The sequence below is a fragment of the Eurosta solidaginis genome, chromosome 1 (assembly GCF_040869045.1).
Source record: "Eurosta solidaginis isolate ZX-2024a chromosome 1, ASM4086904v1, whole genome shotgun sequence".
NCBI classification, from domain to species: domain Eukaryota; kingdom Metazoa; phylum Arthropoda; class Insecta; order Diptera; family Tephritidae; genus Eurosta; species Eurosta solidaginis.
The window spans coordinates 206,383,404-206,407,231 of NC_090319.1; the positions used below are offsets into that span (position 1 = coordinate 206,383,404).

At 36.5% G+C, this 23,828-nt stretch overlaps 1 protein-coding gene across 1 annotated transcript in view; it reads left to right on the plus strand.

Moving 5' to 3' along the window:
• LOC137239534 (acetylcholine receptor subunit alpha-like) overlaps window positions 1-23,828 on the plus strand; it is a 1,517,845-nt gene that overhangs the window by 961,401 nt on the left and 532,616 nt on the right. The window contains exon 5 of the mRNA XM_067764959.1: window positions 6,164-6,332. Within this exon, the coding sequence (XP_067621060.1) occupies window positions 6,164-6,332 (169 nt within the window). The remainder of the gene's footprint in view (window positions 1-6,163; window positions 6,333-23,828) is intronic.

Here is a 23,828-nt window from a genome sequence, read left to right on the forward strand (position 1 = left end):
ATATAATACAAAATGTCTCCTTCGATTATTCAATACCTAAGAGAGCTATGATCTTTAAATTTGGTATGTGGGTCGCCTGTAGGTATGCACGCATGTCAATGTGAGAAAAAAACTTTCGAAAGCCATAACCATAGAATGATAACCATAAGGATAACCATAGAAAATTTCCAAATTCTACATCGAGTAAAATGTTTTAGATTAGCACACAGCCGTAGAAATCAATTCCGCCCTTTTGGTGTTGTTCGCTCACAGTGAGATTAGTTTTTGACAGAAAAGTGCCGGAATGAACCATTCCTTTAACCAAACTACGAAAATTCGTTAGTCTGATTTAATTTTCGGCCCTATTCTGCGTACTTCACAAATTCACCATCTTGCTTATTTGTCAAGTTTGACAATTTATCAAGCAATTGCTATTTTATGCAAAAAACAAGTAAGGAAGGCTAAGTTCGGGTGTAACCGAACATTACATACTCAGCTGAGAGCTATGAAGACAAAATAAGGGAAAATCACCATGTAGGAAAATGAACATAGGGTAACCCTGGAATGTGTTTGTATGACATGTGTATCAAATGAAAGGTGTTAATGAGTATTTTAAAAGGGCGTGGGCTTAGTTCTATAAGTGGACACATTTTCGAGATATCGCCATAAAGGTGGACCAGGGGTGACTCTAGAATTTGTTTGTACGATATGGATATCAAATGAAAGGTAATGAGTATTTTAAAAGGGAGTGTGCCTTAGTTCTATAGGTGGACGCCATTTAGGGATATCACCATAAAGGTGGACCAGGGCTGACTCTAGAATTTGTTTGCACGATATGGGTATCAAATGAAAGGTGTTAATGAGTATCTTAAAAGAGAGTGTGCCATAGTTCTATAGGTGGACGCCTTTTTGAGATATCGCCATAAAGGTGGACCAGGGGGTCTATTCCGGTTGCGCGCTATCATAAAGTGAAAAGTATTAACACCAATTCACCACGATTACTGATTCTCGTTTTGCGTTAAAACGTCGAACTGAAGTGAAGTGAAAACAAAGTTAACGCCGATACAAATTTTGTGTTAACGTATGAATTTAAAAAATTGTCAAACAAACAACATCAAACAAAAAGAAAACAAAAACAATAGAAATCTGTCATAATTTATCATTCAGCAAAGAAAACTTGACACATCGTAAATCCAAATGTTATTCAGCTAACATTTTTCACAGCAGTTATAAGAATCGCATTTTCGAACTCAGTGAAGTGAAAAAATGAAAACAGTAAGTGATAACCAAAGTGATAAATTTTTATTCACTTCACTATAACGATCAACCGGAATCGACCCCCAGGGGTGACTCTAGAATTTGTTTGTACGATATGGGTATTAAATGATAATGAGTATTTTAAAAGGGCGTTGGCCTTAGTTCTATATGTGGACGCCTTTTCGAGATATCGCCAAAAAGGTGGACCAGGGGTGACTCTAGAATTTGTTTGTATGATATGGGTATCAAAAGAAAGGTGATAATGAGTATTTTAAAAGGGAGTGGGCCTTAGTTCTATAGGTGGACGCCATTTAGGGATATCACCATAAAGGTGGACCAGGGATGACTCTAGGATGCGTTTGTACAATATGGGTATCAAACGAAATGTGTCAATCAGTATGTTAAAAGGGAGTGGGCCTTAGTTCTATAGGTGGACGCCTTTTCCAGATATCGCCAAAAAGGTGGACAAGGGGTGACTCTAGAATTTGTTTGTACGATATGGGTATCAAAATAAAGGTGATAATGAATATTTCAAAAGGGAGTGGGCCTTAGTTCTATAGGTGGACGCCATTTAGGGATATCGCCAAAAAGGTGGACCGGGGGTGACTCTAGAATTTGTTTGTACGATATGGGTATCAAATGAAAGGTGATAATGAGTATTTTAAAAGGGAGTGGGCCTTAGTTCTATATGTGGACGACTTTTCGAGATATCGCCATAAAGGTGGACCAGGGGTGACTCTAAAATTTGTTTGTACGATATGGGTATCAACTGAAAGGTGTTAATGGCTATTTTAAAATGGAGCGGGCGCTAGTTCTATAGGTGGACGCCCTTTCGAGATATCGCCATAAAGGTGGACCAGGGGTGACTCTAGAATTTGTTTGCACTATATGGGTATCAAATGAAAGGTGTTAATGAGTATTTTAAAAGAGAGTGGGCCTTGGTTTTATAGGTGGACGCCTTTTCGTGATATCGTTATAAAGGTGGACCAGGGTTGACTCTGGAATGCCTTTGTACAATATGAGTATCAAACGAAAGGTGCTAATAAGTATTTTAAAAGGGAGTGGGCCCTAGTTCTATAGGTGGACGCCCTTTCGAGATATCGCCATAAAGGTGGACCAGGGGTGACTCTATAATGTGTTTGTAAGATATGGGTATCAAATTAAGGGTATTAATGAGGGTTTTAAAAGGGAGTGTTGTTAGTTGTATATGTGAAGGCGTTTTCGAGATATCGACCAAAATGTAGACCAGGGTGACCCAGAACATCATCTGTCGGGTACCGCTAATTTATTTGTATATGTAATACCATAATGCCACGAACAGTATTCCGGCCAAGAACTGCAGAACTTTTTCATTTTCTTCTACTTAATATGGTAGGTGTCACACCCATTTTACAAAGTTTTTTTTTAAGTTATATTTCGCGTCAATAAACCAATCCAATTACCATGTTTCATCCCTTTTTTCGTATTTGGTATAGAATTATAGCATTTTTTTTCATTTTTGTAATTTTCGATATCGAAAAAGTGGGCGTGGTCATAGTCGGATTTCGGCCATTTTTCATACCAACACAAATTGAGTTCAGATAAGGACGTGAACTGAGTTTAGTAAAGATATGTCGATTTTTGCTCAAGTTATCGTGTTAACGGCCGAGCGGAAGGACAGGCGGTCGACTATGCATAAAAACTGGGCGTGGCTTCAACCCATTTCGCCTTTTTTCCCAGAAAACAGTTGTCGTCCTAGAATCTAAAAAAAGTAAAAGAAAAGTATTCTAGACAAATTAAGTGAAAAAGGGCGGAGCCACGCCCATTTTGAATTTCCTTTTATTTCTGTATTTTGTTGCAACTGGAGTTTAATATTGACATAATTTACTTATATACTGAAAAGATATAAAATTTTTTGTTAAAATTTGACTTAAACATTTTTTTTAAGTGGGCGTGGTCTTTCTCCGATTTTGCTAATTTTTATTAAGCATACATATAGTAATAGGAGCAACGTTCCTGCCAAATTTCATCATGATATCTTCATCAACTGCCAAATTACAGCTTGCAAAACTTTTAAATTACCTTCTTCTAAATGTGGGCGGTGCCACTCCCATTGTCCAAAATTTTACTAATTTTCTATTCTGCTTCATAAGTTCAACTCACCTACAAAGTTCCATCGCTTTATCCGTCTTTGGTAATGAATTATCGCACTTTTTCGGTTTTTCGAAATTTTCGATATCGAAAAAGTGGCCGTGGTTATAGTCCAAGATCGTTCATTTTAAATAGCCATCTGAGATGAGTGCCCAGGAACCTACATACCAAATTTCATCAAGATACCTCAAAATTTACTCAAATTATCGTGTTACGGTCGGACGACTTACGGACATGGCTCAATCAAATTTCTTTTCGATACTGATGATTTTGATATACGGAAGTCTATATCTATCTCGATTCCTTTATACCTGTACAACCGACCGTTATCCAATCAAAGTTATTATACTCTGTGAGCTCTGCTCAACTGAGTATAATAAAAAGCTTTTTCGCTGACAAATTGTCAATAAGCCAAATGCTCTTGATAATTTAATTTATACGGATAAATTTGAATTAGAATTCTGTTATTGTGCGATCGAGAGAAAATGGAAGAACATTTATTACTTTTGCTATTATTGTGGGAAGATCCTCCTGGGGTTTTTGGGGGTAATTTCTGGATGGTGTTTGAGACTCCCTCGGGGTTCTCCCGGGGTCATTTAGGTGTCGTTCTGGGATGTTTTTGGGGACTCTCTCGGGGTCATTTGGGGACATCCCGGAATTGTTTTGGGGACTCCATTAGGTCGTCCCGGCGTCATTTAGTGGGCGTGCCGGGATCTATTTGGGGACTCCATTGGGGTCATTTGGAGGACATCCCGGGATCTTTTTGGGGACTCCGTCGGGGTAATTTGGGGGACATTCCGGGATGGTTTTGGGAATTCCATCGGGTCGTCCCGGCGTCATCTAGTGGTCATCTCAACCATCTCTAAATGACCCCCAAAATGACCCCGAAGAGTCCCCAAAACCATCCCAGGATGTCCCCATATTACCCCGATGGAGTCCACAAAACCATCCCAGAATGCCCCAAAATTACCCCAAGGAAGTTCCAAAAACCAACCCAGAATGTTCCCCAAATTATCCCGAAGGAGTCCCCAAACTCATCCCAGAATGTCCCCCAAATAACCCCGATGGAGTCCGCAAAACAATCCCAGAATGTCCCCCAAATGACCCAGAGAGAGTCCCCAAAAAGATCCCGGAACGACCTTTAATGACCCCGGGAGGACCCGAAGGAGACCCCAAAGCCATTCAGGAATGACCCCCATATGACCCCGAGGGAGTCTCCAAAGTCATCCCGAAATGACCCGAAAAAACCCAGCGAATTATTTTTTTCTATTCCCATTTCGGGGTTAGCAGCATAAAATGAGACATATCGCTCCAACTGCTCATGCGTAGCACGTTCCACTTTTGATTTCCTTGAAAAAACCATGATTTCAAAATATTTGTTACAAAAAATAATGAAAAATATTTAATTCTTACGATTATTCCATTTCGCGATTGTTGCACTAAACAGCTGCATTTCTGTTTACTTTATTTAGATCACCACAGTATGGTGAAAAGCACAGGTGGTAGAGCTTTTTAAGTTACGCAGAGAATAGAAATATTTGTCAACTTGATAAAAATCTTGATTACTTGTCAACTTATTGACAATTTGTCAAGTGCACAGAATAGGGCTGTATATCTGTGATGCAGGGTGGATTCTCCATACCATACGTTGCAACCGCAATAACTTTTTATCTCAAACTATGACAAAAAATTTAGTTATAATAATTTATCTCACTTGTTGGCCTGTTTAAGGTAGGGCATTCTAATTTTAAGGTAGGAATTGCTCCACAATGCCCTCCCCCCTACCTACGGATCTGGAAGAATTGTTCCAAACAATCCAGTTTTTCGCCGGTAACTTTTAAAAGGGTAAAAAAGGTTAACTTCGGACTCATAATCTGGACGTAAATACGCATCTTTTGATACCTCACTCGAGGATGTTGGTCCAAATTTCGGTGGGTACCATAAACTGCACTACTACCGCCATATTGTGTGCTATTGCCTATAGAAAGCGTGCGACGAAAAAATGTATGCTACACTTATAAAAAATAATGGTAAGACTCGAGTACGAATCTCAGTCGGGGAGAATACATTTTTAATTTAAAAATACAAAGATTTGGCAGGGTAGAAATAACTATAATATCTGTAAGTATGTTTAATTCCTTTCAGTTTTTTCCATCATAATAAAATAACAACAATTTAATAAGGGAAATTTAATTTTTTTTATTAGATTTTGCCAATATATGTAAAAAACAATCCGTATATTAATCTCATGGTTTAATGAGAATTTACCTAAGTTTTATTTAGAGTTGTGCTTTTTCGTTCATTTCAGAGATTCAGTTCTTTCGTTCTTTTTCTGATGAACGAACAAGTTGTTCTTTTTGTTCATTTGTTCCTTTTTTTCAAGCAAATTTGTTCATTGCTGCTCACACCCACGAAAAAAGTCAACAAGTACAGATGGGGGTGCATATGCAGCTTTGTGTATATATATTTTTAGTGTAAGTGGCATCATAGACATTTGTGCTCACTGTGAATTTCTAAGTATGTATGTATGAATTTACAATGTTCGCGAACGAGAAGAGAGAAAGAATAACATTACATAAAACGAACTAAAAGAACAAATAGAACCGAAATCTAAGATCTAGTTCATTTGTTCCTTTGAGAGACCCGGTCAATTGAACAAGTTCAGAACGAAATGACCCAACTCTAGTCTTATTTTATGTAAATAAAGCTTTCCTTAGCGATCATTGGAAAATATATGCTGTCACATTTCATTCAACCAATGCAATGTATGTTTAGTGTATAAACTTGTATTCCACAGAAATGAAAAATTCTACACATGCTGTGATGAGCCTTACTTAGATATTACATTTAACATAACAATGAGAAGAAAGACCTTATTTTACACCGTCAACATAATTATACCATGCATGGGAATCTCTTTTTTAACAGTTTTGACATTTTACCTGCCATCAGATAGCGGAGAAAAGGTAATATTTCCAATAATTTAATCAAAGTAGTATGTGACTGCGACTTTTGGACTACACAAGGGAGCAACCGGCAACAACAAAAGATAGAAATACAAAAAGCTTAATGCTCCAAATTTATTTGTTCAAGCTCAGTTCAGTATTTACATGAAGGCTAGGAAAAAACATCGAACAAACAAAAAAATGTTGAACCAAGACAGTTTTCAACGTTATTTATATTTGGCATAAAGTTACGGAATTTCTTCGGTGATGGATAATAAGGCATGTTTTTAAATTTCATTTCGTAATTATCGTACTTTCCAAATGCAAAAATTCGAACTCTAGTGTCTACATTCATACTGCTGTTAAGCTTTCGTCTCTTACTCTTCCCATTTTATCAATATACCTTTTTTAACACGTTGGTACATATATGCTTCGTAAGTATAATCCCAAGATGTGAGAAATATCTTTTCAGGCGCTTTCATTAGACTTGAATGGTGAAGTTGAATTTATTGCACTATGTTATCAACAATGCTTCCGTTTAATTCCTCCCTGTACACCTAGTTATTGCCGAGTATTTACAGGGAATGGAACCGCGGTCAAACTGCTGAAATCACAACCGCCTAACCATTGGGCTATTGTGTGGTATTTGCTTTCTTGGCTTATTTCAGTTTTATCCAATTTTCACGCTATCGCACAATTTCCGACATTCTGCCTCTATATTAATTTGTACTAGGCGTGCTTTTTGTTATTGGTATTGTACCACTTCTCTTCACTGCAGAAGATTGTTTGTGTACCATATTTAAACTCTTTCTCAGTTTATATAGTTATATGTTTGTATGTTTAATGGTGTGTCCAATTTTACTTAAGATTTTTTAAGAATTAATGAGCTTAACACCGATAAATGATTATTATTATTCAATTATTATTTTTGGTTTTATTGAGAAAAACTGAAAAGGAGGAATCATTTACTGGCATATTGCGATGGTACCATTTCGAAAACCGCCACGTCATCATCTTCAGGCAATTTCGTATTGTTTATTTATTTCAACAGGTTTTACCGGGAATCGAACGCGGTCATACTGCTGAAATCACAATCGCCTAACCATTGGGCTATTGTGTGGTATTTGCTTTCTTGCCTTATTTCAGTTTTAATCCATTTTCATGCTCTCGCACAATTTCAGACATTCTGTCTCTTTTTTAATTTGTACTAGGCGTACTTTTTGTTATTGGTATTATACCACTCCTCCTCACTGCAGAAGATTGTTTGTATACCATATTTAAACTCTTGCTCAGTTTATATAGTTATATGTTTGTATATTTAATGGTGTGTCCAATTTTACTTAAGATTTTTTAAGAATTAATGAGCTTAACACCGATAAATGATAATTATTATTCAATTATTATTTTTGGTTTTATTGAGAAAAACTGAAAAGGAATCATTTACTGGCATATTGCGATGGTACCATTTCGAAAACCGCCACGTCATCATCTTCAGGCAATTTCGTATTATTTATTTATTTCAACAGGTTTTACCGGGAATCGAACGCGGTCATACTGCTGAAATAACAATCGCCTAACCATTAGGCTATTGTGTGGTATTTGCTTTCTTGGCTTATTTCAGTTTTAATCCATTTTCACGCTCTCGCACAATTTCAGACATTCTGTCTCTTTTTTAATTTGTACTAGGCGTACTTTTTTTATTGGTATTGTACCACTCCTCCTCACTGCAGAAGATTGTTTGTGTACCATATTTAAAATCTTGCTCAGTTTATATAGTTACATGTTGGTATGTTTAATGGTGTGTCCAATTTTACTTAAGATTTTTTAAGAATTAATGAGCTTAACACCGATAAATGATAATTATTATTCAATTATTATTTTTGGTTTTATTGAGAAAAACTGAAAAGAAGGAATCATTTACTGGCATATTGCGATGGTACCATTTTGAAAACCTCCACGTCATCATCTTCAGGCAATTTCGCATTGTTTATTTATTTCAACAGGTTTTACCGGGAATCGAACCACGGTCAAACTTCTGAAATCACAATCGCCTAACCATTGGGCTATTGTGTGGAATTTGCTTTCTTGGCTTATTTCAGTTTTAATCCATTTTCACGCTCTCGCTCAATTTCAGTCATTCTGGCCCTATTTTAATTTGTACTAGGCGTACTTTTTGTTATTGGTATTGTACCACTCCTCTTCACTGCAGAAGATTGTTTGTGTGCTATATTTAAACTCGTCCTCAGTTTATATAGTTATATGTTTGTATGTTTAATGTTATGTTCAATTTTACTTAAGATTTTTTAAGAATTAATGAGCTTAACACCGATAAATGATAATTATTATTCAATTATTATTTTTGGTTTTATTGGGAAAAACTGAAAAGGAGGAAATATTTAATGGCATATTGGGATGGTACCATTTCGAAAACCGCCACGTCATCATCGTCAGGCAATTTCGTAATGTTTATTTTTCTCAACAGGTTCTACCGGGAATCGAACTGCAGTCAAACTGCTGAAGTCACATTCGCCTAACCATTGCGCTATTGTGTGGTATTTGATTTCTTGGCTTTTTTCAGTTTATCCCATTTTCACGCTCTCGAACCATTTCACACATTCTGCCTCTCTATTTAATTTGTACTAGGCGTGCTTGTTGTTGTTGTCGTTGTTGTAGCAATGCTTCGCACCAAATAGCCGCGACCGATCACAAATTGTCATCAATATCCTCTAACGGGAAACTTGCTGTTTCAACAAGGGTGGACCATAATGAAAAGGGTTTTATAGGCGTTGGTTCCACATTACAATTAAAGAGAGGGTTGGTGTCATGTGGGGACACATTACAAGTGGGGCATACATTCTGTATGTCGGCGTTGATTCTGGATATTTAAGACTTTAACCTGTTACAATATCCAGAAAGAAGTTGGAGTATGCGTTCCTCTTCCGCAAGTTTTGGGTACTGTTCTTTGAGTACAGGATTCACCGGGCAATTCCTTGCATAAAGGTCCACGCCTGTTTGCGGAGTTTACCAATGACCTGCTTCTGTTTTTTTGCTTCATACGGCTGGGTTCTCAGGTGCCGTATTTCCTCAAAATGCTTACGGAGATGACTCCTTAAGTCCCTAGGCGGTTTTGGCTCATCAATCAGATGTCTGTTGGGATGCCCAGGTTTCTGGGTATTCAACAGGGACTGTTTGGTTAGCATCTCATTTCTCTCCCTAATGGGGAGTATTCTCGCTTCATTATGTAGATGGTGTTCTGGGGACATAAGAAGACAGCCCATGGCGGTTCTGAGGACAGTATTTTGGTAGGCCTGTAGCTTACTCCCGTGGGTAATTTTAAGCTAGGCGACCATATAGGGGAAGCGTAGCATGCAATCGGCTGGCCAATTGCTTTATATGTGCTAATGAGCGTTTCTTTGTCTTTTCCCCAAGTACTGCCAGCAAGGGATATGAGGATTTTATTACGGCTCTGGATATTCGGTGCAATTGCCGCTGCGTGCTCACCAAAATGTAGATCCTGATCAAACGTCACACCCAAGATTTTGGGGTGTAGGACAGTCGGTAGCGTAGTGCTATCGACGTGGATGTTCAAAATTGTCGACATTTGGAACCTCCATGTTATAAATAAGGTAGCGGAGGATTTAGTCGGTGATAACGCCAGGTTTCGCAAGGCGAAACAACTGGAGATATCAGGGAGGTAGCGGTTTGTTCCGTTGCAAAGCTCATCGATCTTTGGGCCTGGGCCTGTGGCCATTATTGTGCAGTCATCGGCGTAGGAAACGATAGTAACTCCTTCTGGTGGCGAATGTAGCTTAGATATGTAGAAATTAAACAAAAGTGGGGATACGACACCACCCTGTGGCACCCCCTGTTTAATTCTTCTTGGTTTTGATGTTTCATTTCTAAATTGCACCGATGCCTACCGACCACCCAGATAATTTGCGGTCCACTTTTTTAAGACATGGGGGAAAGGTGGACCCTTCCAGGTCTTGCAGTAACGTGCCATGCTTGACCGTTTCGAAAGCTTTTTATAGGTCTAGCGCAACGAGTACTGTTCTATGGTGGGGTTTTGATTAAAACCGCAATTTATCTGGGTGCTGATGGCATTTAGTACGGTGGTGGTGCTATGGAGTTTTCTGAAGTCATGCTGATGGCAGGATAGTTGCAAAGTTGCTTTGAAGTAGGGGAGCAAAATGGCTTCAAGCGTCTAGGCTACTGGCGATAGGAAAGATATCGGGCGATATGACTCTACTATGTTAGCTGGTTTTCCAACTTTGGTAGCGGGTCCACCTTGGCCATTTTCCATTTTCCGGGTATGACAAATGTGGAAAGAGACAGGTTGAAGACATGTGCAAAATATTTGAAACCCTCTTTCCCTAGGCTTTGAAGTATCGGCATGGCTATGCCGTCTGGGCCCACTGCTTTTGGCAACCTCTCGGTGATGGTAATTGGTGACGCGCTGAATTTATGTTTATGTGCGTGTCTTTTGGCCCTCCGTCTATCTTTGTCGACCGTAGAATGCATTATATTTTGACGGTGGGGAGCACTCGCGCATTTTTTCGCATCCGTCAGCACTTTATCGCCAAAGGCGATGGAAACTTTGTCATTGTGCCTAGAAGGATTCGATAGGGACTTTACGGTGGACAAAAGTTTACCTACATCGGCAGAGAGGTTACAACCGCTTAGGTGCTCCTCCCATTTCGACCGATTGTGTTCATCCACAAGCAATGTGATGCCTTGGTTTATATCACTTATTTGCGGGCCACCGGGATCGAGCTGTCTTATAAGGTCACGTTGTCTCGCTAATCTTGCGGCCTCCGCCGGGAAGTGGGGCCAAATTTCGGGAATTCTACCAGCGGGAATGGATCGAGCCGAGGCAGATTCAATGACATTGCGGAAAGCACGCTCCCCTAGGCGGGCATCAGTCGAGATAGGGAGGGCAGCAAAGTGGTTGTCTGTAAAGGATTTGTTTTCGTCCCACTTTCCTTTTTTAAAGTTAATGAAAGTGCGTTTATCTGTGAGGATGAAGTCGGCGGAACGATCGAACGCAATAAGTGTAGGTGGTCGGATGCCAATGATACCATCGGCTGCCAGTTGACACAGTTTACGAGTTCTGCGCTCACGATTGTGCCGTGTGGGGCCGTCTCTTGTGCAGACCGTCGTTTCTTCAATTTGATCCACCAACATCTCACCCCTACTGTCCACCCCAAGTTTGAATGCCATAGATCTTGATGGGCATTGAAATCGCCTTAGATAGTGCGATTGTTGCCAGTGAGTAAGGCGCTGATAATAGGGCGGTATCCACTGCGGGCTACAGGTGGCAGGAGGGATGTAGATGTTGATTGTTTCTAGGTTTGCATCGCCTGACCGGACAGATAAACCTTGACGTTCTGAGACATTGTCCCTGCGGTCGATGTCGGGATCCACTATATGATATTGCACAGAGTGGTGTATGATAAACGCAAGGCCGCCTCCATTTCCGCACTCGCGATCTTTTCTGTGAACATTATACCCAGAACAGGTCTGCAATGCAGGTCTTGCTGTGAGTTTAGTCTCTTGAATCGCAGCAATGCGGATGTTGTGCCGCTCCATGAAATTGGCGGCCTGGCAACATGGCGCGATGAAACCGTCGGGGGGTTGCCGTCGAGGAGACCAGAACCTCTAGGAAAGTGGCACCGTCCTTGGCAGGAGCTGCATTGGGCGGATATCGCAAACATATATATTCTGTGCTGGCAGACGGTGCAAAGGGAGGTAGGGTCTAAGAGTCTGTTTCCCTGACCTACACAATTGCTGCCGGAAAAGAGGGGGGAGAAGACGGGTGCAGGGGCTGATGCTCGGTATTTCTCCCGACTCTACTACGGAGATTATAGATATGAGTTGGAGCGGCCGTGTGAGCGCAAACTACGGGACGGCCTAGGGCGTGAACAGCAAGGAGCCACAAAAGATTTATAGAAGTTACGTGGATATCTGGTTTTGGGATTTAGCCCAGAACAACCTGTCCGATGCAACCATCCCTTGCACGAGAAACACTGACAACAGTATGACCGTCCTAAACATATTATTTTCCGGCAGATGCAGCAAAACCATTTCTCAGGACCGGGATCAGGAGGCGGACCTGCATTGGGTTCGATACCTTCCCGGAGCAAGAGAATATTGAGCAGTCCCGCTGCAAGGAGCTGCTGGGAGGATGACAATTTGTGGGAAGGACGCAACAAATTAAATGGGGTTACACTGAAATGGCAGTCCTTGGTCGGGAAAAATCCTGAGTCGCTAGGGTACATAAAACGGACGGCCTGGGGCGTGCTCTTTGTTACTGGTATTATACCACTCCTCTTCACTGCAGAAGATTGTTTGTGTACTATATTTAAACCCGTGCTCAGTTTATATAGTTATATGTTTGCACGTTTAATGGCGTGTTCAATTTTACGTAAGATTTTTTAAGAATTAATGAGTTTAACACCTATAAATGATAATTGTTATTCAATTATTATTTCTAGTTTTATTGGGAAAAACTGAAATGAAGGAAATATTTACTGGCATATTGCGATGGTACCATTTCAAAAACCGCCACGTCATCTTCATCAGGAAATTTCGAAACGTTTATTAATTCAACAGGTTTTACCGGGAATCGAACCGCGGTCAAACTGCTGAAATCAGAATCGCCTAACCATTGGGCACTTGGGTGGTATTTGCTTTCTTGGCTTGTTTCAGTTTTATCTATATTAATTTGTACTAGGCGTGTTTTTTGTTATTGGCATTGTATCACACCTCTTCACTGCAGAAGATTGTTTGTGTACTATATTTAAAGTCATGCTCAGTTTATATAGATATATATTTGTATGTTTAATGGTATGTTCAATGGCGTGTTCAATTTTTCGTAAGATTTTTTAAGAATTAATGAGTTTAACACCTATAAATGATAATTGTTATTAAATTATTATTTCTAGATTTATTGGGAAAAACTGAAATGAAGGAAATATTTACTGGCATATTGCGATGGTACCATTTCAAAAACCGCCATGTCATCTTCATCAGGCAATTTCGAAACGTTTATTAATTCAACAGGTTTTACCGGGAATCGAACCGCGGTCAAACTGCTGAAATCACAATCGCCTAACCATTGGGAACTTGTGCGGTATTTGCTTTCTTGGCTTGTTTCAGTTTTATCTATATTAATTTGTACTAGGCGTGTTTTTTTTTATTGGCATTGTATCACACCTCTTCACTGCAGAAGATTGTTTGTCTACTATATTTAAAGTCATGCTCAGTTTATATAGTTATATATTGGTATGTTTAATGGTATGTTCATTTTTACTTAAGATTTTTTAAGAATTAATGAGCTTAACACCGATAAATGATAATTGTTGTTCAAATATTATTTTTTGGTTTCATTGTGAACCACTAAAAAGAAGGAAACATTTACTGGCATATTGTGATGGTACCATTTTGAAAACCGCCACGTCATCATCGTAGGACAATTTCGTAATGTTTATTTATTTCAACAGGTTTTACCGGGAATCTAACCGCGGTAAAACTGCTGAAATCACAATCGTCTAACCATTGGGCGTTTGTGTGGTATTTCCTTGCATGGCTTATTTCAGTTTTATCCCATTTTCACGCTCTCGCACAAGTTCAGATATTCTGTCTCTATATTAATTTGTACTAGGCGTGCTTTTTGCTATTGGTATTATACCGCTCCTCTTCACTTCAGAAGATTGTTCGTGTACTATATTTAAACTCGTGCTCAGTTTGTATAGTTATATGTTTAATGGTGTGTTCAATTTTACTTCAGATTTTTAAATAAATAATGAGCTTAACACCGATAAATGATAATTGTTATTCAATTATTATTTTTGGCTTTATTGGGAAAAACTGAAAAGAAGGAAACATTTACTGACATATTGCGATGGTGCTATTTCGAAAACCGCCACGTCATCATCGTCAGGCAATTTCGTAATATTTATTTATTTCAACAGGTTTTACCGGGTATCGAACCGCGGCAAAACTTCTGAAATCACAATCGCCTAACCATTGGGCTATTGTGTGGTATTTGCTTTCTTGGCTTATTTTAGTTTTATCCCATTTTCATGCTCTGGCACCGGCCACGGTGTGTAGGCGGCGCCCTCCACGATGACATCTGCTTGTACATCGACTTGCCGGCATTGAGATAACCACACAGGGAGGTCACATGGCGACCGTGACGGTGGTGATGGAACATTTTTTGAAACCACATGTGAAAAGTGGCAGTGGCAGTGAAAATACATGATTAAATAAAACAAAGTAAAGAAAGCGATTAATAATAAAAATCGTCTAAAAACTATAACTAAATTATAGAAATAATACAAAAAAAAAAATTTTAATAACAAAATTTATTAAACCTACAAGTAAACGATACAGAAGTAATACAAAACTGGATATCTACTTGTAGAAAATTATATTTTTAAGAAAAAGAAGCTAACACTACGACTATATTCAACAGACGTAACACAAAATCATTAATATAATAAAATTAACTAAATATAACAGAGATAATTGAAAGAAAAAAGGGATACAAAAGAAAATTTTTGTAACGGGATATAACCCACGCCACTAGCCAACGGTATAGTCTCGCCATTTTAACCACCACCACCACCAGTTACATCAGCAGCAGCAAAAAGACCAGCAGCGACTTAAGTCTGCCAGTGCATCAGCAGCAGCAACGAAAACCAGCAGCAGCATCAGAGAAGGCCAACAGCAGCGCCAGCGAAGACCAGAGGCAGGAAAATAAGTATATGATATATATGCGGTATTCCCTCCCATTTCGACCACTTCTGAACCCGACCCCTTTAGAATTGGCTGCAAGTTTTTCTTCTTTTTCTAGCTTGCGAAAGACGTTTTTCAGAATTTTTTCAAATTTTTTCATCCAACTCAAAAAAAGTTATGAATTTTTAAAAAAACACCGTTTTTGTTTTCAAATGCTATAACTTTTTCAAAAATTGACCGTTTGGGATCTTTTTTTTTTTTTAATTTGCTTTTAAATTTACTTTTCGAAAAAAATACAAAAAAAAATTTAAAGTTTTTTTTTTTATTTTTCAGTTTTTCGAGATTTTTCGAATTTCGACATGAACTGCATAATAAATAATAATCACCTAATCCTAACACTACTTTCATAGCGTCAGTCGCTGGACGCAAACCAATTTTTTTATAATGAGACTCCAACTCAAAAGGATTGCAATATCGATCGAATTGTTTATTTGATGCCATGATATTTCAATGAAATTATTTTAATAAACGTAGATAAGTATTGAATACGAATGTATGTGTATACCGGCCTAATGCAGTTGCTGGACAGCGAAAGCGAGTCATTTTAATCGTAGATTACAATAATATATATAGAAAAGAATACTTAAAAATCATTTTCTTACATTTTTTTGTTATATAAATAAATTTGATATAAAAAATTTTTATTTTTGAAAATTTTTTTTTTTCAATTAAATAAAAAAAATATAAAACAAAATCGGCCCACTCCGGGATTAGTGGGGATGATTGCAAAATTGATTGAAGTTTTTTATGAGAAAAAAAATGGCGAAATTCGAAAAATCTCGAAAAACTGAAAAATTAAAAAAAAAACTTTAAAAATTTGTTTGTATCTTTTCCGAAAAGTACATTTAAAAACAAATTAAAAAAAAAAAGATCCCAAACGGTCAATTTTTGAAAAAGTTATAGCATTTTTAAAACAAAAACGGTGTTTTTTTTAAATTCATAAGTTTTTTTGGGTTGAATGAAATATTCTGAAAAACGTCTTTCGTAAGCTAGAAAAAGAAGAAAAACTTCCAGCCAATTCTAAAGGGGTCGGGTTCAAAATTGGTCAAAATGGGATGGAATACCCCATATGTATGTATTAATAAAATTTTTCCTACGGTTTTTTTTTTCTTAACACATATGTATGTATATATACGAAATATTGAAACTTTATTAAATGCGGTGCGTTCGCATAATATATATTTTGGCTTTTTTGATTACAACGGTGCGTCCGTTTAAATAAAATATTTTGGATTTTTTTGATTACGGTGCGTCCGTTTAAATCAAACATTTTGGATTTTTTTGATGCCATTCACATCATTTTACAAATTCTCATACTTTCAAGCTTCCATTTTTTCAAATTTTCAAATCATTTCACAAATCTTCCACTTCACATGCCTGAATTTCCGTTTTTCAAATTTTCATTCTACTTCAGTTTTTTTAATACATACATTTTCCAATAAAATATCACCATTTAAGACTGAGTAAACTAGATAAGCAGTCTGGTACCCTATAAATTTGATAATTTTCCGTGAAAAATCAAATGATATTTTTTTTTTGATATAAAACGGTGGTTCCTTGAAAAGCCAATTAAGTTTTTTTTGAATAAAGCGATGCGTCCGTGATTACCACATTTTTGAGATTTTTACCAATTCATACTTACATACTTTTGAGCCATTTTAAATTCAATTACCTCTTACAGATTTTTCATACAATTATATTTCAGTTGCAATTAATTCTTCCAATAAATTTTAAATATTTAATTAGCGGTAATTCACTGTAAATCAGTTTCCTTTACAAAATTTTTTTTTCCTTAACATTTCAGCTTCAATTATAAATTCCGATATTCAAATAAGTGCTTCATTAATTTCATAGTAGTTTCAACTGAATTCTTTTGCTTTTCTGATAAATACATATGTACAACTTTAGAGATAGGACGATAGTTCACAAAACTTCAATTTCAGAAGCAGAGTCCGATAAATTGGCTTCAAACTCCGAAAGTTTAACTTCATCTTCGACCGAAAAAGTCACAAAACAGGAAAATAAATTATCCTTGTCTGCAAATTTCCCAGGCTTCGAATATTCTTCCAAAGAAAAATTAACTTCAACTTCTTCTAACGTAAACCCAGATCTTAACGATCCAATTAGTACAAACGTTGCCTCACCTTCTTCTAATTCAGCTTCAGATCTTAACGATCAAATCATGGCAACACTTGAGGAAAAGAAATCGTTCATTAACTTGTGCTAATTCTATTAGAGAAAACTACAGCGGTGATCCTCTAGCACTTGAGACTTTTATAGACAAAATTGAATTACTTGAAGCGTTCGATAATGCAAATTTAACTAATACCTTTATAGAATTTTTAAAATAAAACTTGAGGGTAAAGCCCGTGAAGCAATACCAACGCAAGTAACTTCAGTCAATGAAATTAAATTAGTTCTGCGTAGTAGGATCAAACCCGACAACTCGAAAGTTGTAGCAGGAAAAATTGCAGCGTTGCGCGTTATCAATAACATTTATACAGAGTTTGCCAAAAAAGTTGAAGATTTAGCTGACTCACTACAACTAAATTATACAGAAGTAATACAAAAAAAAAAATTTTATAACAAAATATATTAAACCTACGAATAAACGATACAGAAGTAATACAAAACTGGATATCTACTTGTAGAAAATTAAACTTGTAAGAAAAAGAAGCTAACACTACGACCATATTCAACAGAGGTAACACAAAATCATTAATATAATAAAATTAACTAAATATAACAGAGATAATTGAAAGAAAAAAAGGGATACAGAAAATTTTTGTAACGGGATATAACCCACGCCACTAGCCAACGGTATAGTCTCGCCATTTTAACCACCACCACTACCAGTTAGATCAGCAGCAGCAAAAACACCAGCAGCGACTTAAGTCTGCCAGTGCAGCAGCAGCAGCAACGAAAACCAGCAGCAGCATCAGAGAAGGCCAACAGCAGCGAAGACCAGAGGCAGGAAAATAAGTATATGATATATATGCGGTATTCCGTCCCATTTCGACCACTTTTGAACCCGACCCCTTTAGAATTGGCTGCAAGTTTTTCTTCTTTTTCTAGCTTACGAAAGACGTTTTTCAGAATTTTTTCATCCAACTCAAAAAAAGTTATGAATTTTTAAAAAAACACCGTTTTTGTTTTCAAAATGCTATAACTTTTTCAAAAATTTACCGTTTGGGATCTTTTTTTTTTAAATTTGTTTTTAAATTTACTTTTCGGAAAAAATACAAAAAAATTTTTAAAGTTTTTTTTTTAATTTTTCAGTTTTTCGAGATTTTTCGAATTTCGACATGAACTTCATAATAAATAATAATCACCTAATTCCTAACACTACTTTCATAGCGTCAGTCTCTGGACGCAAACCAATTTTTTTATAATGAGACTCCAACTCAAAAGGATTGTAATATCGATCGAATTGTTTATTTGATGCCATGATATTTCGATGAAATTATTTTAATAAACGTAGATAAGTATTGAATACGAATGTATGTGTATACCGGCCTAATGCAGTTGCTGGACAGCGAAAGCGAGTCATTTTAATCGTAGATTACCATAATATATATAGAAAAGAATACTTAAAAATCATTTTATTACATTTTTTTGTTATATAAATAAAATTGATATAAAAAATGTTTATTTTTGAAATTTTTTTTCAATTAAATAAAAAAAAAATTTTTTTTAAATCGGCCCACTCCGGGATTAGTGGGGATGATTGCAAAATTGATTGAAGTTTTTTATGAGAAAAAAAAAATGGTGAAATTCGAAAAATCTCGAAAAACTGAAAAATTCAAAAAAAACTTTAAAAATTTGTTTGTATCTTTTCCGAAAAGTACATTTAAAAACAAGTTAAAAAAAAAAGAACTCAAACGGTCAATTTTTGAAAAAGATATAGCATTTTGAAAACAAAAACGGTTTTTTTTTTTTAAATTCATAACTTTTTTTGGGTTGGATGAAAAAATTCTGAAAAACTTCTTTCGTAAGCTAGAAAAAGAAGAAAAACTTTCAGCCAATTCTAAATGGGTCGGGTTCAAAATTGGTCGAAATGGGATGGAATACCCCATATGTATGTATTAATAAAATTTTTCCTACGTGTTTTTTTTTCTTAACACATATGTATATATACGAAATATTGAAATCTTTATTAAATGCGGTGCGTTCGCATAATATATATTTTGGCTTTTTTGATTACAACGGTGCGTCCGTTTAAATAAAATATTTGGATTTTTTTGATTACAACGGTGCGTCCATTTAAATCAAACATTTTGGATTTTTTTGATGACATTCACATCATTTTACAAATTCTCATACTTTCAAGCTTCCATTTTTTCAAAATTTCAAATCATTTCACAAATCTTCCACTTAAAGTTTCACATGCCTGAATTTCCGTTTTTCAAATTTTCATTCTACTTCAGTTTTTTTAATACGTACATTTTCCAACAAAATATCACCATTTAAGACTGAGTGAACTAGATAAGCAGTCTGGTACCATATAAATTTAATAATTTTTGATATTTTTTTTGATATAAAACGGTGGTTCCGTGAAAAGTCAATTAAGATTTTTTTTGAATAAAGCGGTGCGTCCGTGATTACCACATTTTTGAGATTTTTACCAATTCATACTTACATACTTTTGAGCCATTTTAAATTCAATTACCTCTTACAGATTTTTCATACAATTATATTTCAGCTGCAATTAATTCTTCCAATAAATTTTAAATATTTAATTAGCGGCAATTCACTGTAAATCATTTTCCTTTTACAAAATTTTTTTCCTAAACATTTCAGCTTCAATTATAAATTCCGATATTCAAATAAGTGCTTCATTAATTTCATAGTAGTTTCAACTGAATTCTTTTGCTTTTCTGATAACTACATATGTACAACTTTAGAGATAGGACGATAGTTCACAAAACTTCAAATTCAGAAGCAGAATCCGATAAATTGGCTTCAAGCTCCGAAAGTTTAACTTCATCTTCGACAGAAAAAGTCACAAAACAGGAAAATAAATTATCCTTGTCAGCAGATTTCACAGGAATTACTTTAAGAGTTCGCTAATGCAAATTTAACTAATACTTTTATAGCATTTTTAAAATCAAAACTTGAGGGTAAACGCAAGTAACTTCAGTCAATGAAATTAAAGTAGTTATACGTAGTAGGATCAAACCCGACAACTCGAAAGTTGTAGCAGGGAAAATTGCAGCGTTTCGCGTTAACAATAACATTTATACAGAGTTTGCCAAAAAAGTTGAAGATTTAGCTGACTCACTTGAGCGGTCTCTTATTATTGAAGGGATTACTCAGCGAAAACTCATGAAATGGCAGTCGAACAAACGGTTAACGTGTGTCGTTTAAATTCCAAATCCAATTTAGTCAAAACCATTTTAGCCTCAACGGCATTTACTGATCCGAAAGACGTAGTAGCGAAACTAATTGTAGAGCAAAATAACGAAGTAACAGAGCGTCAGATTTTAGCTTTTCGATCGCGTGGTAACAATACATTTAGAAATTCACGTGTTAGTTATCGTGGTTTTTACCCAAATCGCAACTATACTGATTACAGAAATAAAGCTCATTCTCATACAACAGCAACCGTAGCGGTAACAATAATCAAAGATATCGAAATCCTAACATAAATAGATACCAATGTAGCACAATAGTAGTACACGTTCGAATTCGAATACAAATAATAAAAACAAAAGAGGTAACAATTCAAGATCGTCAAGCGGTAGAGGCAGAAACGCAAACGTCCGTGCTTTAAACGCGAGTGCCCCTCAGGATCGAACACTGGGGGAGGACGAACTAAGCGAGTAAGCGAACTTCCCTCACAAATAGGCATATTTATTTAAATTTAAATTACCCAGATTTCATAGAATTACAACTTAAGGAGTCACACAAATTTTGTTCTTTCTTAGTAGACACTCAGGCAGACATTTCCTTAGTAAAAAAATCATGCATAGACAGTAATATTTCTTTAAATACAAACGAAATTATTAACATTACCGGTGTCACTTCCAATTCAGTTTCTACTTCTATTAAATATATGTACTTTACATGTAGTAAATGAAGACTTTAATATTCCGTCCGATGGCATACTGGGTAAAGATTTCCTGAAAAGTAACAAATGCATTATTAATTATGAAAGAAATATTATTTCCTTTTGGGAAGGTAATGAAAAATTCGCGATACCAATCCTGCACGGAACAGAAAGCGACAGTTGTATTATTCCTCCCAGATGTGAAATCTTCAGACTTTTTGATTTAGGAGATTCACACGAGCCATTTTTCGTGAACTCGGAGGAAATTGAAACCAGTTACTCTAATTACAATAGTCCCTTTGATTGCAGTTCCAAAGAAAGATACTAATGGTAAAAAAGCTTATAGTATGTGCGTAGATTTTCGCGCAGTAAACAAAAAACTCATTGCTGATAAATTTCCACTAGCTAGAGTTGACGATATTTTAGACAATCTCGCTAGGGCAAAGTATTTTTCGGCATTAGATATTTTTTCGGGATTTCATCAAATCCCCTTGCATCCTGACTCACGTGACATTACTTCTTTCAGCACTGACCGAAGTTCATTTAGATGGAAAGTTCTTCCATTCGGCTTAAATATAGCACCAAATTCATTCTCACGAATGATGACAATCGCTTTTTTGTCGCATTTTTATACGTCGACGATATTATCGTCATAGGTTGTAGTGAAGCACACCATATTAAAAATCTCTCAAAAGTTTTCAATACTTGTAGGTCTTTACATCTCAAACTTAACCCAAATAAATGCAACTTTTTACGACCAGAAGTTATATTTTTAGGTCACAAATGTTCAGCCAAAGGTTTGCTGCCAGACGACTCCCAAAAAGTATGCAAAACCGACTGAAAAAGACGCGGTACGCCGATTCGTCGCGTTTGCAAACTATTACAGACGGTTTATACCAAATTTTGCGTCTCTGGCAGCGCCTCTAAATCGAATAAGTAGAAAAAGATTTGAATTCATTTGGGATGTTGAGTGCGAAAAGGCATTTTTATCCTTGAAAGCAGCATTACTTTCACCAAAATTACTTAAATACCCAGATTTTACTAAACAATTCATTATTACCGTTGATGCTTCCACAACTGGATGTGGCGCTATTTTGAGTCAAGAAGAGCAAGCCAGTGATTTACCTATTTGTTTCGCTTCTAAAGCATTAAATAAATCAGAGAGGAAAAACCAATTACAGAATTGGAACTCTTAGCTATTTACTTGGCAATAAAGCAATTTCGACCATGTGTTTATGGCACACATTTCATTGTTAAATCAGACCACTGGTATACCTATTCAACATGAAAGACCGTCTTCAAAACTTGCGAGAATTAGGCTAGAATTGGCGGACTATAACTTTACTATAGTTTATATTAAGGGTAAATGAAACGTTGGTGCTGATGCACTATCTCGTATTACAATCGATGAGATTAAGGAACCGAACAAACAAATTTTAGAAATACAGTAGAGTTGGCAAATATCCGTATACCTGTGATTTTGTCACAGGTACTGAATGATCACAGCTGAACGTTGTGACTGCTTCTGAGGAATCGCCGTGACTGACTGACTGTGATAGCATCTGCACTTCGTTCACAATCATGTTTACATATCATCTCAATCACATGAGTCAATGAATCTGTGATTCGTGCTGCGACTAATTACTCTGCAAAAATCGTGCGACCAAAAATGGACACATTCGCTTGAGTTTTTTGACAGCCACAAATACACCGAGTATACATGTGAAAATTCGGAGCATAGAGTTCAGAAAATGAAATAGCAGGATGAAATATTTATTTTGTGTTTATTATCTCACTCTTTTTCTCACTTTATATGCATACGGATTGTGAATTCCATATAAAGAGTACTCTACAACAACAACAACCTGCTACAAAAACACCAACCCAAATCTTAAAATTAATAACTGATAACCCCTTTATTAATAGGTGTAAAACAATTTCAATAATCCCTTACTTGTTTGGCGCACAACCACAGCTGTCCATCCCTTAACAACAACTTGAGAAAATCCAAACGCTCCTGTATTTGCATATTATGCGGATAACGTTGATCAATACATAAAATGTTCCGCTCAACATTCGTGATTTCAGCAAACATGTTACGAATTTTATCCATATATGCAGTTAAACTGTTCGTAACAAGTATGACGAAAGTATGATCATTTTGCAAACGTTCAAGTAATTGTTGGCGATTAAGTGTTTTTTGAGTACGCGGAGCATGACTCGGCGATTAAACATTCAAGCAACGAATTTCTTGTATTAGACGCTGGTAATGCTTGACCTAATACTTCTGTCGGTATTTCCTGGCTATGGGCAAGCGTTCAAAAAGCTTTAACACTTTTTTAGCCATTAAACCATTCTTATCGTCCTCGGCAAGGCGCCTTATTAGTTCGAGAAGCCGTTCACGCTGACGCTTATTGGCGGTGGTCATACTAGCCTAAATATCAATTAATATTAAGTTTTTATTCATATATGTTGAAAGTTTGTATCTACCTGGAATTATTCAAACAGATGATCTAACTGTTCGGGTGTAAAATCCCCTAGCTCATTTCGCCAAAAGTCATGCACATTCTTAACAATTGCTTCATGTTTACCAGCCTGTGCACGCCATACTGTATCCAAATCTGCAAGTGTTAAGACGTGTTCTTTCATAAGAAATTGTATAATTTTCT